This window comes from Drosophila obscura, unplaced genomic scaffold (genome assembly GCF_018151105.1).
Source record: "Drosophila obscura isolate BZ-5 IFL unplaced genomic scaffold, ASM1815110v1 contig_150, whole genome shotgun sequence".
Classification (NCBI taxonomy): Eukaryota; Metazoa; Arthropoda; class Insecta; order Diptera; family Drosophilidae; genus Drosophila; species Drosophila obscura.
The window spans coordinates 13,053,517-13,072,227 of NW_024542736.1; the positions used below are offsets into that span (position 1 = coordinate 13,053,517).

General features: G+C 46.2%; 2 protein-coding genes across 16 annotated transcripts in view; both read right to left on the reverse strand.

Moving 5' to 3' along the window:
- Positions 1-891: 891 nt before the first annotated feature.
- LOC111066679 (sodium-independent sulfate anion transporter) lies at positions 892-3,432 on the reverse strand. The gene is made up of 3 exons (XM_022355467.2): positions 2,975-3,432; positions 1,564-2,653; positions 892-1,505 (listed from the first exon to the last, which is right to left on the reverse strand). Exons 1-3 carry the CDS (start codon positions 3,338-3,340, stop codon positions 934-936), a joined length of 2,028 nt encoding a protein of 675 aa, XP_022211159.2. The 5' UTR covers positions 3,341-3,432; the 3' UTR covers positions 892-933.
- An 888-nt stretch (positions 3,433-4,320) lies between these two features.
- The window catches only part of LOC111066680 (tropomodulin), a 47,739-nt gene continuing 33,348 nt past the window's right edge, over positions 4,321-18,711 (reverse strand). For 5 of the 15 annotated variants that reach the window (XM_022355469.2, XM_022355468.2, XM_022355476.2 and 2 more), the window contains 7 exons: positions 11,573-11,725; positions 11,001-11,513; positions 10,668-10,919; positions 10,456-10,603; positions 8,910-9,204; positions 7,580-8,141; positions 6,301-6,329 (listed from right to left, as the gene is read on the reverse strand). In XM_022355469.2, the coding sequence (XP_022211161.1) occupies positions 8,126-8,141; positions 8,910-9,204; positions 10,456-10,603; positions 10,668-10,919; positions 11,001-11,513; positions 11,573-11,725 (1,377 nt within the window). In that variant the 3' untranslated portion in view covers positions 6,301-6,329; positions 7,580-8,125. Of the gene's footprint in view, positions 5,167-5,917; positions 6,330-6,750; positions 6,981-7,579; positions 8,142-8,909; positions 9,205-10,455; positions 10,604-10,667; positions 10,920-11,000; positions 11,514-11,572; positions 11,726-11,983; positions 12,104-18,711 lie in introns of those variants that run through there. The other 10 variants (XM_041591725.1, XM_041591726.1, XM_022355473.2 and 7 more) reach the window with 10 other exon arrangements.

Below are 18,711 nucleotides of genomic sequence, written 5' to 3' on the forward strand. Positions count from 1 at the left end.
ACTGGTCAACCATTTTTTCAGCGAACAGTTTTTGTAAACGAAATAATTTCCCATTGCCATAAACTTTAATGGAAAATGATTTAGTTTTCGCGCATTTCAATTGATTTTGAAAAGGGTCATTTAATCTTTCGCAGATTTAATGCTAGGTACAAAGTCAAGCACACTGCTAAAAATTTGGTAATCCAAACAAGTCTACAAGTGTCTATTTTGTAAATAGCACAAAAATGCATGTTCGAACATGCCTCTGGACGCATGACGAAGTTATCCGAAAGAGAGGGACGGGGCCACCTCGCATAATGTCATCATGTATCGACATGTCAAAAGCTGCGCTGGCGCTGTCGCTGCTGTTAACGGTTGCCTAATGTTATCTAAAATAATGTTAAGTAACAGACTTACATCGACATAAAAAAAGCTCGCCGCCCATTGAAAATGGGTTTGCTGAACGTTTAGCCACAACCTGTTTTAATAGCTGATGGTGTGGGCTACACTTTCCTACATTTTAGAAAAATATTACTTTTCTTGTGTCTATTTTGTGCAGTGAATGTAAGCAGAATAAAAATGCATGTTAGAACATGTCTCTCGACACATGACGAAATTATCCGAAAGAGAGGGACGGGACCTTGTATAATTTCATCATGTCTCGACATGTCCAAAGCTGCGCTGGCGCTGTCGCTGCTGTTAACGGTTTGTTAATGTTAAGTAACAGACTTATATACATCGATATAAAAAAGCTCGCCGCCAGAAAACTTTCGTGTTTAGGTTCCATTTATTGTCGTCACATATCGCACTGACATACTTATGTATGTATAATATACATAAATATGTGTATTTACATTTATGTATATTTATAAATATACAGGTAGGACACAACAGATAAAAAGTATTCAATTAATTATGTACATGTAACTAACTTTATTCAAATCAAAAAAATGACTAACTCTTGGCCAAGGAGAGGGTGCTGGCCATGCTCACGCACTCGCTGGTGCCGGGGCCCGCCTCCACGCGTTCCAAGGAGTCCACAGAGCGAGAGAGATCTTCTTCGGGCCGGAGCTCCTGGTTTAGGGCGTGAGTGTTGTAGCAAAGCACGAGACGAGTATTTAGGCCCTCGAATATGCTGACCACGCTGGGCTTGAGGTTGAAGAAGATGATCTTCTGGCGGCGCAGTCGGAAGTCGTCCACCATGGACGAGATTACCTTGGCGGCAGTGAAGTCAGCGGCGTAGATGTAGGTGCAGTCGATGACTACCGGGAGGGTGGACTTGCTGCCCGACTTGAGAACCATGTTACGGACAAATTCCACAGAGGGGAAGATGAGACAGCGATCGGGTGTGATCTTTACGAAGCGTATACCCTGCTGCGTCTCGAGCTGCTCCAGCGTCACCTTGGGACGAGCCGCGTAGTACAGGATGAAGAGCAGATTCACGCCAATGGCAACCATGATGCCGATCTCCAGAGGCAGCACCAGGCAGGTGACGAAGGCCAGGATCCCAGGCACTAAATCGGAGCCTGCAATTGTGAGAGGAATGGTCAGATCGCAGGGGATTGGAGCAAGACTGGGACTCACGCTTGCTGCGCCACATTGGCGTGACAACCTGGTACTGGACCTGGAAAATAACTGCCGAGATGATGATCGCAGCCAGCACCGCCTTTGGAATCAATGCAAAGTACTCGGTGAGGAAGTTGAGAGCAAGCACCACAATGATGCCGATGTAAAGATTGGACATGTTCGTGCGGCAGCCGCTGGCATTATTTACAGCGGAGCGAGCCAGTCCACCGTTGCAGCGATAGCCGGAGAAGACGGACGTGGCAATGTTGCCTACGCCACAGGCTAGCATCTCCTGGGTAATGTCAATCTGCTTTCCCTTGGCGAAGGCCTTACAGACGGACATCGTTTCGAGCAGGGCCATAATTGGTACGATCAGCAGGCCGTATCCCATGCTCTGCACCATCTCCAGAAAGTTCTGGCCAGGTACGGGCGGGATGCCTGCCGTGGCATTTCCTGGCTGTGCTTCGATGGAGAAGGGCGGCAGCGAGGGGGTTGGCATGCCCTTCGGAATGTGGCCCGTGAGGCGGAAGGGATTAGTTCCCTTGGCGTCCAGATGCATCGTTATCAGCGTAAAGATGATCACGATCGAGGCGTTGCGGGAGGTGGCCAAGAACTTGATCACATGGTTGAAAACTCTCTGGAATCCATTTCTGCGGGACTCGTCCTTGGGGCCAATGGTGATTCTGCCAAGGCTGCGCATCGCCAGCAGCAGGAAGAGGCACCCGAAGCCCAGGCACGTGTCCGCCACCCGGATGTTTTCAATGTCCTTGAACATGCTGATCCAGGTCTCCAGAAAGGAGTCGCCATCGCTCTTCACCCCCAGCATCGATCGCATCTGCGAGGTGGACACGATTAGGGCGACGGCGCTGGTGAATCCCGCACTCACCGGCCCCGACACAAACTCCACTAGGCAACCGAGCTTGAAGATAGCCATGAAAATCTCTATGATGCCCGTGAGGAATGTCAGCAGCACGGAGCGCTGCCAAGACCCCTGCGCGAACTGGAAGGTCATGAGGGAAGCAACTGCCGTGCTCCCAATGGTGCTGTCCTTACACGTGCCCAGCAGTACGTACACGAAGCAGCCCATGAAGGATCCGTAGAGTCCATACTGCGTAGAAGAGTTTTGTTAATTCGGATGTGGAATGCATGTGCTTTAAGAATGATATGCATGTTCTTCGGTCTGATGCTTCTACCGTTGTGTTCGAGCATAAAATTGTGATCTTCGAGCCCTAGCACTTCCCTGATACTTTCGGACTGCTCGATCAAACCCGAAGTTGCTAACCAACTCGATCCATAATCTTCAAATTATCTTCGGATCTAAACGATTAAAAACTTCTCACTTTTAGCCCAGAACTTGCTAACGAGCTCGGATAGCAACCTTCCGACGATATCTTAATTAGGTAATCAGTAGCCTTCTTTTGCGACTCACCTCTGGGGGAAGACCGACGACACCAGAGTAGGCCAAACCCTGGGGAATGACCGTAAGCCCCACGGTTAAGCCAGCGAGAAGATCACCGATGCAGTCGCGCCTGTTGTAGCGGGGCAGCCAGGTTAGGAAGGGCAGGCGCTTCTTCAGGGTCTTCTTCCGGAAGATGCTGCGGACGTAGCGCGAACAGCAAGAGGGGGATGACTCATCCTGCTTGGAGGCCTCCAGCTGCTCGATGCTCTTGGACTTGGAGGTGCGGTGGTCGGTGATCAGAATGAAGTCCGTCGAAGAGCTATCAAACTGCGCCTCCAGGCTCTGGCTCACCTCCGCCTGCTTGCGAAACGTTACCTCGTTCTCCAGCGTGGACATTGTGGACTGGGCCTGTGATCTCGAATATGCGCACGGGCCAACTGATCTGATGAAGCCCCTTGGACATGCGGACTCAACCTGATGCTGCCCGGCTGCGTCACGCGCTCTTATCGCCGGAGGCTGTTTGCCCACCGACCGGCGCGTGCGTGTGTGGGAGCGGGATACAGGTTGTATCTTTCAGTTATCTCCACAGCGCCACCATAAACACGCCAAACTCTACACAGTAGCGATCTTGACAATGACCAGCCCCACTCCCAGTCCCGGCCACATCCCCCTTCTATTAGCCGACCATTTCGTTCCGTACCTTTGTTTGCAGTGGAATTCTCGGGCTGTCCAACTGGCACAACTGTCCCCATTGATCTAAATTTTTCCATTAATCAACTGAACGCCAAATGTGCTCTCGATATTGATCGGGTAAATATTTATCTTCACAGTTGTTAATCTGTGATTAGAGTGATATGTTTTCTTGGCCTGATACATACCCCGGATAATAATCGAAAGTGAGGGGTTACTGGGCGACTGCGAAAGGTGTATTTCATCAGTAATGTACATATGTACATATATGTGTAGTCTTCTGGAAGAAAATTGCCTGTACCTTAGGCAGTCAGTCTTCTTATCGGTAGCGACTCGTAGATATGAACAGAACAGAAGGAAAGCACACAATTTGAAAGTGTATAGTCTGGGCGGTAGATTCCGAAATGGTTCCTTATGGGACCGGCATAGCGAGTTACTGGAGTTTGGAAACGTTTCAGAAACGACATATCTTCTGCTGAAAAATGTATGGCAGCAGATATGTCGCCCGGAAATATGTCGTTACCCCATTTTGACATCTGACGATTTTTGGTTTCGCTGTGTTTAAGGTCCTGTAGGACGATGACAAACAAAAGGTAGGTATACATTTTTTAAATTTTTGTATTTTTTTTTATATTTAATTTTAATGTTTTTTTTACATGATTTTTAAAAATTGTATTTTAAAAGCATTGCATTATGTCATATAAAGTACGATATATCATTACATTATACAATCGTTTGTATTTCCTTTGTATTGTAGTGTTTCTTTTGTTTTGTATTGTGTGTTTAACAATAAGTTAAATTTATGTTTAAGCAATTTCATAATTCAATAGCATAGCAGTAATTGTTTCAGAGACCATGGCTATATATGTATCATATATATATAGTAGTGTATATAGGTATTATGTGTATGTGTGTGTACTGCGTGCATCCATGAAGATATTCCTCAATAGTGCGACTAAAACTAAAAATCGTGTGGCATTATCCCGCAAACGGTTGGTAATGCCGTATAAAAGGACAGATTGTATAATAAAATATAATAAAATAAAATAAAGAAAATGATCTGCGCAGAGGGCGTGTGTGTGTGAGGCTGCAGCGTAAACGTCAAGAGCAATTGCTTAAGGAAAGAATTTCTTTAGAGTCCACACTCCACTACTCGACTGCTGTCTATCTCCACATGTGTGTGTTTGTGTGTGTGTATCTATGTGTGACATCAACATTCGCCCAACAAAAGTAACAAACAAATGATTATGCATATGCATGTGAACCGAACACAAACAAACTCGAACCGAAATCAATCTGAAGAACGCAACAAACATTGAACAGGGATGAACAGGGCACCACCTCGGAACACCTCGTAAGAACAACAATAATTTTGGGAACATTATGTTTAGACTATTGCACGATTGCATATGTATGTAGTAGAGTGGCATCTGTGTGTTCCAGTGTCCGTTGGATTCCAGCTACTGCCTCCTATTGCCACATGCCAATGGTGTAGTTCCTGCTCAGGTGCCCCATGCGACGCTGACGTCCAACTGCAAAACACACGAACGATTGGATTAGTAGGGTATTCCATAGAGCTTGCCGACTGTTAGCAAAAGAGTGGTTAATTCTATGCTTAGGGATAGAAAGATACTTGGCACAAGACAGGGCATGACGCACATCAGTTCAGAACACCCCAGTGCCGGTGGCAGTGTTTGCACAGATACATTTGCCGTTGTTGACTTAAGGCTAACCTACCAGACGCTAATCAAATTCTGTATCCGCATAAATATTTGCTAACCCAGTTGGGGTTTATTTTTGGAGCATCTCCGCGATAAAGCGTTAAAATTAACGCCAGTCCAGTGATGGGGTCACCGCTTCAGCATAAGTGGTATCTTATTGTGCTTAGATCTATCTTAGGGAATCAAATATATTAATAATATAGTACATATGTATATCATAACGACTTTTACTGCCAACAGTTAACCACTTAATTAACTGCCTGGCCCATAATGATAATCTGACATAAACGTTACACATACCCGTATCTACCATATTCTTTACCACTAAAATTAACATATTCTTGATACCTATATTTAACTTAGTTTAAGTGTCTGAGCATTAGTTTCACTTAGTCGTTTCTGTCTATTTCATAGATATTGCATATGCTATCTTGTCCTACGCTTACTATTCATATAGTCATTATCATTGTATATATCTGCTCTCTAAATTCTTACATTGCACTTAGTAGGTTATCTTAGTTCTTTAAACGGAATCTAACAAATGAAAAGATACTTTACGTACTGCACAGGTCACACATCATTCTTCGGTGTTAGTTCACAGCTGGTTGGCGGTTGGTTGGTTTGGTTCGGGGTTTGGGTGGTTTTGGTGGGGATTTTTAGATTGAACTTCGACATGTGTGGCATTGTTCTTCGGCTCGCTTGCCAATGTAATGCTTGTTCTTGTAGCTGGTGGTGTGGTTGTGTTGGTTGCTGTTGTACGGATTGTTGGTTGTTGGTTGGTTAATCAGAATATGGTGGTAATCAGAAGTTGGACAAACAAAGACACACAACACACACATAGAGATTGCTTTCTGCCTGATTGTTGTGTTGTTGTTGGTTTCATGTGGCATCGTGTTGCTGGTTGCTTGTTGGTGGTTGGTTGCTGCTCTTTGTGTTGTCTTTTTATTTACGCTGATTCAGGCGTTTCACGCGTACTGCAAACATAGAAAGATAGAGAGTAGGTGCGTGTCGAGGTTGTGGTTTGGCGGGGCACAAAGAAAGAAAAGAAACAAATACAGATTGGCATTAGTCAAGTGGTGACAACTAAGAGTGAGATCTCAAGAGAGAGATTCAACAATGTTAGTTCAAATTTCAAACAATCAATCAGTCAATCAAACAATTATCAAATCAAAGGAACGAGCGGGTACAACATTCATGTTTCAGTTTTAGTTCAGCATAGGAGGGCCTCTCTCTTCACAAAAAAGAGAGAGGATCGTTGGCTTCTCCTCAGGTTTAGTCTGGGTTTTTGCTGGAAGCTTATAGTTTAGTCTGGGCATTTTTTGGGTTAGTAATCGTATACTAGGTTGGGAGCTGCGGCAACAACATCAAAGTACTTAAACAGAAGAAGGAGGGTACCAACTGTTCGCCGAAGGATACACGGAAATCAAGACAATGGCTCATCTGTTCTTTTCTGTTCTTCTCCATGAGGATGATGCTGCTGCTGCTTCTTATTGAATTATGAAATAGTGTCAAACATTCTATTCTGGTCTCTACTTTGAGTAATTTGATTGTTAAGCGGGTGGTTCGTCTCTTTGGTTCTTATGGTGGTGGGGGATTCACTTAGATCATACATCGCAGTTTAATTCCTATACGAAGAGAACATCATTAGAGAGAGCTGCTCCGTGGACCGCAGCTGTCGGATGTGTGGTGGTTTGTGGATTGTGTTTAACATGCGTATGTACATATATGCAAATGGTTTGGGAAGGGAAGGGAAGGTGTTATCGTGCAAAAACAGTATATAAATAAAGCAGAATCATCGGAATCATGCAACATCAACGATAGTGGTTTTTGGGGATGCTTAATGTCTGTGATCGGTGGAAGTAAGTACAAAGGCTAAGGATAATAAACTTGCTGAGGGAGGTTTTTCTTTGGTTACTCTTATGATTTAGCAATCCAATGGTTAGTAAGAAATTTGGATATGGACTTTGACTGCTCTTTGCTTGGGCATATCCTTCAATTCGGGTTTAGTTTAGATCCGTTCTTCAACGGTCTCCTGGGGTTATGCGAACATTCAGTAAAATGCCCTTTTATGGGGGCTTTTGCTAGTTGATGGATATGCAGAAGAAGCCATTCTGAGATGGGTATAGGATGCTGGTGGGCTGGGAGCACTTGTAAGTGCATTTTTGATTAGAGGAGCAGAGCGGAGGCAGAGGCAGAGTAGAGAGCAATTCGTGTTCATAGATACCTTTGTTAAGCATTAGAGAAAATTACACACGTAACACGTACAAATGTGGATCGCCTAAACGATTTCTGCTGGGATTAGAGGAGGCCTCGCGACTCGACCTCAAACATATCTTCAAACAAACATCTACGCGATACGGTATAGTATGTATTTTTAGGTAGTACTCTATACGAGTATATAATATATAATGATATTTCACTTTCGTTTTCTTTGCTTTGCTTTTCATTTGTTTTTGCTTAGTAAGAGTCTCTCTAGATAATATATAGATATGGTTCGACTTGGACTATATCCTTCCTTTTATATTATTTTATACACGTTCTTTCGTTGTTATTTTAGGGGGGCTCTTCTTCATTTCCTTTCCTTTCCTTAATTTTCTTTCTTCTTTTCTTTCTTTCTTTCTTTCTTTATATTTAGATTACAAAACGCTTTAAAAATGGTTTAGGTGTAGTTTTAGTTTGATTGCTTTGGTTGCTTTGGATGCTGATCTCCTATTGAATTCTTGTCGATTTTCTATGCAGATTATTGAAAAATCTGAACTGCAGTCGCAACTCAAGATCTTTTCTTACTGTAAACAGAAAAAGAGAGAGAGAAACAGAGGGGGAGAGAGAGAGGAAGAAACACATGAACAAATAAGGCTTAAACAGGACACCAAAAATGGCTTGAACAAAGACATAGAGAGAGAGAGAGAGAATTCGAGGAGTGGCTGCTGACTGTCTGGGATACTGAATTCTGTACTCTTCGGATTGAAGAGGGGACTGGTGGGGATACACATATAAAAGATACAAGATACATAGATACAAAATAGAGTGCTGTTTTGTGGTGTAATTGGTGTGTGTGTGCATGGGTGTGACTGAGGCTGAGGCAGTGGCCGCTGCGATGAGTGGGGCGGCTGGCGGGGTTAGTGGCACGAATCGTATGGATCGAATGGATCGTGGCTGGATTATATACACGGGACTATCGCTATCGATCGCTGGATGGAGCGAAGGCCGACAACGAAGATATCAACTCAGGACTGAGGAATCAGGAATCGATCGTAGTATTGTGTGGTATGTACATATTCTTGGTCTGCAAGTATCGGATCGTATCCAGAGTGTGTGTTCGGTGGGGGGATGGAAAGTTTCTTTCAGGCGGCGGCAACATCAACATCAACGACAACAACATCAAGGGTTAACCAATGAGGCGAGATACACAAAGGGATTGTATTGGATCGAATGACTGTGTCTGTACATATAGGATATGGATATTCTTGTGGTTTCTGTGGATTCTCTCCAAACATTCTGGTGGTCTGTGTGCGGTGCTGCAGGGCAGGGTGCTGCTGCTGCTTCTCACTCACGTGTGCGCTTGATAGACGCCCTCGTCATCGTAGTTGGGCGTGACGGAACGACTGCCGGGCACCACCATGTTGTCCGGGTCGAATTCCGGATCGAAGGCATCGCCACCGCCGCCGCCACGGATGACCATGTTGTCGGGATCGACCTCCACATCGTAGTCCGGCGGCGGCTGCGGCGATGGTGAGGGCGACGGCGTGGGCGTTGCCGAGATCGGATAGCGGATCTCGCGCTCGATCTCCATGTTGCCGGGCAATATCAGCTTCGGCAGCTGGGGTTTGAGCTTCTGGACGCGGAAGACTGCAGTGGACGCGGCAGAGGAGTGTTTTTTTTCGAGTGGGTTTCACGGGGGATAGAGTTTGTCGCAATTTACGACAGATACAGATAATTACAGATAATTGGTTAATGGTCTTCGCTTTGGCAAACAAATTGTTCAATCTAATGGTAATTACAAAGAGAGGGCCAGAGAGAACAAGGGGAAATAATACACAGAGGAGGAGTGTGGATCCGATCCTCGACCGGAGGATACACTAGCTAAACACTAGGGGTAGCGTAGGCAGATGTGTTAGCATGGGAACGGACGTGGAACGTGGGACGTAGGACTTGGAAGAATGACATATTCCGACTCTTAAAATGTACGATAATCACCCGACTTATATATGTATATATATATCTTATGAGGATAGAACACCTGGCCACAGGGCATCGATATATCGATGGAGTGAGCGAACGATAACGATAACGAGAGGTGGAGAACGATAACGTGAAAAGATAACGAGAACGAACGCAACGAAGGCAGGATGAAACGTTGTGTGAGAATGGATCACGATGTTAACGACTGGAACGAGTGGAACGAAAATGTTTCTGATGAGGCAGATGAGCAGGCCAAAACAGTTTTACCTGGTTACCAGCACATAAGAGAGAGATACAGAGAGATGGAGTTTAAGAAGAGACAGAGAAGGGACAACGGCACAACATTGCAGGCGATTGTGGCCATGGGATGGATGGGTTACCAAACTGCTGACATTCTCCCTTTTAGATTTCCTTCTCGTGGTCAGCCCTTCCACCAGCAACTGCTGCTGCTGCGGTCGATGATGATGCCTGGAGATTGCGCACTAGGCGCCCTGATGGTGAAAGATGATCAGAACCGACTCTGGGATTAGTAGTGCTCCAGGTGCGGGCCGTGACGAACTGCTCAAAGGCAGCCAGGCTCTTGGCCTTCGAGGGTGAGATGTCGATGACTTGATCTGGATGGGTGCTGGATGATGCTAGCGATGACTCTGATGCTGATGTACAAGCTGTTGCAGTGATGGTGTTGGACGCTAACGTACCTTGTTGCAATTCACCTAAACGCGCGAACGTGAGGCAACTCAATCAATAAAATACCTAATATTTGCAGGGGTTTTCTTGGGGAAGGAGAGAATCGAATCCTATCGAGTGGAACCGCGATCACTGCAAGAACCAACGATGACTGGTGGTGCCTGGGGAATAATCCTGTTGCGAATTCCTGCTGCGGAATCCGGGGAATCCGAGTTGGGGGGGACAACTTACTTCTGTCGATGTTGCGCTGGAGGTGAGCGGCCACGCGGTGGCGAGCATCGTTGAACTCCAGATGCAAGCCGAGTCGCAGCAGCGAGGGGTTCTTCTCCACCAGATCGGTGATCTCCATCTCGATCTTGTTGCCCAGCACCGCAGATCGCTGAGCGAGATCGAACAGAAGAAAAGGTCAAAGTTGAGTCAAAGGTAACACTGCGGAAACTTACCTGATTGGAAGCCCTGAACTCCTCGATGGTGTGGCACTTGAGCAGGGCTTGCACCAGCTTCACAATCACGGGCGGACTGATGAAGTTGGTCTCGACGTTTAATACTCTCAGGGTTTTGCTCTTCTCGATCGCCTCCGCGAGCAGGAGAGCTGTCTTGTCGGTCAGGCCGACGTTTGTCAGCGAGAGGACTTCCAGATGTTCGTTCTGAGGCAGTGCGGCGAAGAGTTGTTCGAGCTTCTCGTCCGAGATGTTCTGCAGAGATTCGAATCGAATGGAGAGACGGTTAGGTTAGCCTTCACAGTTCACTGCACGAAAGAGAGTCTTTATGTAAACCTTTATGTTGTTCAAGTTCAAGTCAACCAGCTTGGAGTCGTCGTCCTTGACGCGCTTGATCGACTCCTCCACGTCGGTGCCGTTGGGCGGGTCCATGGGGAAGAGCTTCTGCTGCGTGGACTTTGTGATGCCGTCCCAGCCCATGCCCACGGGCTGGCCCTTGTTGAGCAGCGAGGCGTGGTACTGGTCCTGGTTCATCATCGAGTGGAAGCCCAGGATGGCGGCCAGATCGATGATCTCCTCCTGCGTGGCGTCGTTCAGCGCGTGCTCATACTCGTCGCCCATGTCAATGGCAATCTGTTCCTCGGCCTCGATCTCGCGGGCGTCCCTCGGTGGTGGCACCCACTTCTTGCCACGCACCTTACCCTGGACATACGGCTCGAACTCCGGCTCGTCGGGCGTCTCGATGGCCTGCTTGTTGATGTGCTCGATCAGCTGCTTGCGATTGAGCGGACCGGTGGCATCCTTGGTGCACTCGTAGCTGCAGCGCTGATCAGGCGGCAGGAAGTTGTCCTAAAAGGGAAAGTGGATATCAGAAAGGATAGCCCTGGCATCTGCAGTAGGATTCTCACATCAGGATCCACTTCTTTGGCCAGTATGGTGATCTCTTCAGGGGAGAGCTGGGCCAGCAGGCTCTCCACATCCACATCATCGTACTCGCTCAGATCCTTGCCATACAGCTTGGCGGGAGTCGTGAGCGTGGTTGTCTTTGTGGTGGCTGAAGTCTGTAAAAACGAGAGGGAAATGGTGAGGAAATTGATTAGCAATCGATCATCAGAAAGGGAAAAGGCTCTCCCAATTGAGGGGCTAATTTGGTTTCCCTTTCCCCTGGTGATTTCCATTCTGGTTTTCACTTTTTTTCCCCACTCAGCTGCTGCGGCTGCTGCTGCAGAGAGAGCGAAAGTTGGCTTCTGTTTCTGGTTTTGCAGTGGAACGGCAGTGGCAGAGGGGACGGACTTGGACTTTCGAGGTACTTTTCGCACATTTGTCTGTGGCTTCAGCTTGAGGCTCGCTGGTGGCGGCTGTGGGGCGCGTCGCTTCACCTTTGGCACCGGCCGCAGCTTGATCTTCTGGAACTCGGCCTCCATGGGTGTCCGGGTCTGTTGCTGTCGCTGGGAATCGCAAAGAGGCGGAAGGCGGACACTCAGACCGCGAATCGATATGGAAAATTGAAAATCCAATTATGAATGCAACGCGCGTGGTGCGTTGGGGCTGTATCTGCAGCTCTGCAGCTCTCTGTGGCTGTGCGGCTGTGGTTGGGACTGGGTCTCGGCACCGACTGACACACTATAAGCAGCAGACTGCCGAATTAAGGCGAGCCGCAACGCCAGCAGACACAATCGTGCAACGCTTGCTGCAATCGCTCAAGTCAGTCATTGAGTCAATGAGGCAAAGAGGCATGGTAGCACAGAGGCAAGCGGCAAGCGGTAAGGAGGCAAGAGCCAGGCCAAGAGTCGAGTCACCGAGCCACTGAGTTGCTCCAAGAGTTGGCAATGTAAATTAGGGGCTCATGCAGTAGGCAGCAGGGCAGGGGAGAGGCAGCCAACTGTGGCATGACTCTGCGGTGACTCTGTCTGTTTGCACTTCAACGACTTCCACTTCGTCGCAGGCGGAGACGGAGGACTGTGAGGGGATTGTGGGGGTTCTCCAATTGATTGTGCAACACGAATTGCAACCGATTTCAACATAAATTAAGCCCAAATACTCGTAAACTTAAAGAAGTCAAACGGAAGTCGAAGCCACAACTGGGGATGGGAGAAAAAGCCAAAAGAAAGCAGGGAAAAGCATCAAAAGAAAACCCTATAATTTACATAAAACAATTGGACGAAGGCACAACAGAACAGAATCCCAGTCCGTTGAGGTTCTAGCAAGCAAAACGTGACCCAAACAAAGACAGACCCACTCGGCCGAGGAGACTCTCTTGGCCACACGAAACATTCAACATTTAAGCCGATTGCAAACCAGTTTCGGCTCTCGTGGGCACAGGGCAGAGTGACAGTGCCAGAGCCAGGAGGAACAACCAGACCATGCGGGACAGTGAGTGGCCATAAAACTCGAAGCTTAAACTCCTCTCTGCCACAGCAATAGCCAGAGCCATGTCTTGCCTGTTTGCTTAACGGGTGCACGGGTGAGGGGTGGTAGCCGGTAACCGGTTTCGTAGGTACAGCTTACAGAAACAGCAGAGTGCTGTGGCGACCGAAGTAATAGCAAAACAAACGCCACAAATGGAGCCACAGTTTGGAGTAGAAGTGGAGGAGCCTTTGTGGCGTACACTCCCAGAGATACATGTTGTACCTCTCAGATACAACTAAATGCCAGCAATTGACCTACTTTGAGTGCCGAAAGAAGGAAAGGGAGCGGTACGGAGGCAGAGGCAGAGGCACTGGCACTGCGATTATGTCAGCTTCTAATGGTCGAAGAACCCAACGAACGATTCAATTCGAGTGTTGACATTTCAATTGAGGACAGTGTCCACTCCACCAAACACCCCCTCCGAACTCAAAGCTGAGGCACGTCAATCCACTCTCCTTCCCACTCAATTTCAAGGCCTCCCCCTCGAGACACTATAGCTATAGCCTCGCGTGAAAAAACTGTAAACTGTAAAATCATAAAAAGTAATTGAAAAAATAATTGAGTTCACGGCACTCCAGAGACAGAGACACAGAGTCACAGACACATCTCCAATACACAGTCGGAGAGCGGAGAGAGAGAAAGATGAGCTAATAAATTTCAGAAACTGAGCAAATCTGAGGCGAAAGTCGAATCATTGGATACCCTATAAAAGTCGGGGACGAGGCGTTGTGTGTGAGTCGTAACATGGTATATGACGTACGAGGTACATGAATCCTCGGTCGGAAAAGAGAACATCGTTCCCCCCAAAGGAGCGCGGCTGTAGTTGGCGTTGGCAGTCGGAAGCATCAGAATCATCGTACCATGCAAATCTGCTGTAAACAAGAAGCGAACGTGGGTCGATGTACTATACATACATACTCGTGTCTGTCAGATGCGAGTCGTCAACACGTTTAAATGCTTGAAAACTGGCAACCGTCGGGCTGACAGCCAGGCCAGGCAGGGAGGCAGGCAGGCAGGCAGCTGTGGATCTGTGCATCTGTCAGACCGTTTTGAGCCAATTAGAAGTTGCGAAACGAATAAACTAAAGCCACTCTCCAGCAAGAGCCACTCTTTTGGTTCATTAATTAGAACGGGGTCTTGTAGCGGTAGATATACGACTACCGTCAAAGTGAGTACTTGATTTGAGGTCCAAAAGATAGCTTTCTGTGGCAACAGATTGATGTTTGAAATGTAAATTATGTGTGGAATCACATGACTGATGATGGCTAAGGGGAGATACTGGTCTTTCCTTTCAGAAATTGACTCCAAATCGGACTCCCAAATCCTCTAACATAAAGCCAACAGGTAATATCAGTACAGGGTATTGTGGGTACAAAGATACAAATGTATCACACACAACCGTAGTCAAAAACGAAAAAGAGGAACACACATCGGATATCAGATCAGGGGCATAGACCCACAAACAGAAACCACACACAGAAACCGGGTGGATGTGGATCGCCTCCTCCTAGTGACCCACAAATGAGACCGAAAAACGAACAAATGATACGATTCAAACATGTTTTTCGGTGATTTGCAAAAATGTATCTTGTATCATGTACTGTGTGGTGTTTTGGCATCTGGTGTCTGGTATCTGGCCTCCGACGGATGGGATGACTGCGTTGGGCGGTCGGTCAAGGTGCTTAGGCGATTTAATTAAGCGAAGCGGGACAAATGCCACGAAAAACAGCAGCAGCGGATGGCAATCGGCGGACAACGGTCACGTTTACAGCGAAAAATTTCACATTAACCGCAGAGTGGAAGGAAAAACACTGTGGAAAAACACACACACACACCTCCTAAAGTGCATGAAAAGTTGGTCAGACACGTCCCAAAAGCAGGTAGTGAGCGACAAGAGGAGGTGCTGGATGGAAGATGGCTAATGACTAATGGCTTGCAATGCGCGAAACGCGACCGAATCTGGCCTAAAGAGTGGACAGAGGGACAACATATGTATGCTGAAGCGAGTCTACAGATACGGCTACCAGTGCTGCCAGGAAATACTGCAACACTTAAGAGGAAGAGACGGAGAGGAAATCGTGGCAGGGGCAGGGGCAGGAAATTTCGTGCAAGAAACGTTAATTACATCTCGGCCAAGTTCGCTTTTATGGTCACAATTAGTCGTGAAAAACCAGAAACCGAAGGTGAAAAGATGCGTCCGCCTTCCGTCTCTCTGTTGAAGATGCTTCTGTGCATCTGTATCTGTGTATCTGTGTCTCGCTTTGAAGTGAAAATGTCGTTGGGGAAATACTTTCTTGTGGTTTTCCCCATTTTCCATTCTCCATTGATAAATTGTCATGTGTCGGATAACTGCCGTGACAAAGGCCTTCGAGCACTGCACTTCCTCCTCTGCCCGGAAAATATGTTTTATTGCTTTTTCCATGCCAATCCTTTGACAAAGTTTCCACCCCCACCCCACACCCACTCTTCACACGAGAGTTTCAGCATAAATCCGAAATATGCAAAGCCACTTTTCATATCCCAGCAGAAAAAACTATATGGAGGGGAGTCGTCTTCTGCCTACACTCAACAAAAACACTTGTACACATAAAAGTTTGATTTACTTTCAATTATATTCCTGTATGTTTTCGTATTTCATTCAATCTTTAATAGCTGTTAAATCATTTGTATTGGTTCATTCATATGTGAAGGGTTTTTCGGAGATTGCAAATAAAGGGCATTTGAATTCGTTATGAAATAAAAGGTGCATTATTGTTGTTGATGAGAGAGAGAGAGGAATAGAAGTTGCTAAGAGAGCAATAGAATGAAGCCATTGGGGGAGCGATGCGCATATTGTAAATTAAGTGAGGATCGGATTAAGAGATAAGACAATTGCGACTCGCTGCGATCGATGTAGATTCTACAAAAACAACAATACAAGAATTGAATTTGAACTAAACAGAAGGATATAGGGAATTGATGAGAGATCAAGAAAGAGCGTGTACATACATATGTATGTATGCATGTACTTGCTGATTGAAACATGCACCAAAAAAGAGAACTTTCGTTTTTGGAACTGAAACCACTTTTTTTGAGTGCATAGAGAACAAACTCTCATTGCCATTGACAGTGCCTCCCTACAGGGTGAAACTAGGGGGAACTGTCTATCCCATCACCCTGCCATATTCAGTGAACACCAATATGCTTTTATATGGCAATATTTTATGCAATTTGCATATGCCAGCAGCAGCAAGGGGCAGAAGAGCACCCAAGGGAGGAGGAGGAAGTGAAGGGAGGTCAACAAAGGGAAAGGGAACACCCCACTGATTTCTAGTTCTATTCTGCTGAAAGCCGAGACATTCGATGGTTGTTCCGTTTGACTGCATTCACAAATGGGGGACTCGAAACCAAAGCCAAGGCAGCGACAGACAGACGGACAGATAGAAACAGAAACCAGAAATCTATCTTTAAATGACAGTTGGCAATGCAGGCTTTTTCCAACCAACTTTCGCAACGATATACATACATATGTACTAAATTGAATCTGCAGCACACATAATGCACAGCTGTCGACAGGACAGGGACGGCGGAGCCTGTGTATACTCGTACTCGTAAGAAAAAGTGAAATTCGAGTCGTAGACGCATTTAGACAAAATGAGAAACGTGCGTCGCATTCTCAGAGTCGTAGACCCGAGAGGGAAAGGCACATCAATAAGATGCTCGAATGCTCTAATGCTCGGAGTGAAATAGTAATAAGTTATGGGCGGAAAACACCACCCCTTAAGGAACACCCAACCCATCTTAGAAGTACGCTTATTTATGTAGTTTACATTTGACTTTGAATTTTCAAGACCTCTTGGCCTCTGGGTCACGTTCGGGGCACATTTTTCTTTTTTTTTTTTTTGCTCAGGAATGTGGACAACCTTTATAGGAAAAACAGGGTCTAGTCTGAATGGGGGTCTATACTAGAGAGAGTATATTTAACAAGTGAAAGTTTCACTTGCAGAAATTCATGTAAATTTTCCCAGCGCAGTGCATTTTTTCTTTACCGAGTGTCTCCCACCCTGCCTGCCTCCATCGGGTCTTTCACACCCGCCGATGTTTATACGAAGTCGGGGCCCAAACCAAGGGCTGCCATATCCATAATTATCCAGCAACAATTTGTTTACGTACCGCTCCCTGGGAATAGTTTAAACAATTGGCTCTGCAATCACCAAAGCAGGAGAGCACAGTGTACCGAAGGGCAATGAACTTTCCAAAGGGAGACTAGAATTAAAGGATGGCCACGCCCACAATGAGGTAACAGAACCACTACTAAAATCTACAATTGCCAGCGATTTTAGACGCTCGTGAAGCACGCGATTTTCTAGCGATTTAAAGCGCTAGAGCTGTCTTTAATCGCACATTTCAGTGGCATGCAACATCCGGGGGATGGAGGGAGCACCACCACATTATCAAGTCCGTTAGTCAACAACAAATTACAATTGCTGATGATATAACATGCGATACCATGGGAAATTCTCACACACGTGGGAAGATTCATGCTCAAATAATATTCGGGGAAATTCAGTCATGGATCGCAGGGGTACATCATTTCGAAAAGGTTAACATGTCTTGCAAATAAAACCTTAAAAACTATAAAAGTTCATAGAATTGTTGCGCATAAAAAATGGGTACATATGCGTTAAGGCCTCCGTCAAGAAGTGGCTCCCAGTAGGAGTAGGAGCCTCCTACTCCTTAATTAAATTTGTTAATTGGGAGAATATTCAAAATCCTCATCCTCATATTCGTTCCTCGAACCCTCTGCAGGGTCATACATTACCCAGCTGTTGCTCAAAAGACCCTACATCTTTTCGATGGCCATCTCACTATCGATTCTTCCCCTTTCTGGAATGGAACTCACCTGCAATCAAAAAAGAGAGAATAAAATGCATTATTAAGTGAAAGGGACCAACTTTGGGGTTCGTAAACAAAAGAAAGACACGTGAATGGAGCAAGTTGCAGAGACAGGCCCCAGGTGAAAAATTTCCCATAAGGCAAGGAGCCTACCAGGATGCAGGAGGAGGCACAAGGGGCATGGTAATTACATAAAAGCCACAGAGAGAAAATTATGTGAAAAGATTAAATTTGTAAGATAAATGTGGAGTGGAGTGAAGTCTCCAGTGGAGTGGAGCATGTTGTGAGCAGAGACCCCGCAGTCAGATCGAGGCCTTGTCTTGTCAGTCACTTCCCTGGGAATAATAATATATATAGCCACGATATATATTTATATATAATCTGTGGGGCAGATTTCAATGGTGGAGAGCATAAAATATGTGTATAAAAAACAGAGCGCTACGCTGCTGCGGTAATAAATGAAAATTATGCAAAGTTTCAACAGAATTCAAGCAGCGGCAGGCAGCGAATGATGAAGCGAATGCCCTTCCAAGCCAGAAAACGGTTAACGGAGCGTGTTATAAGGCCAGAAGAGAGACACAATCCCGTCTGCTGCTCAGCCTTCTCCCAAGTAAAGGCCCCACCAAAAGATGAGTAAGTGGAAATTTATGAAAATGCGTAATAAATGTGGGGCAATGGCGGCACCCCCTGGTGGCAGCTGCTTCAAGTTGCACTTCCATGAAACTCCCACAAGTCTTAAGCCCCAATCTGAAGCTTGTTTTCC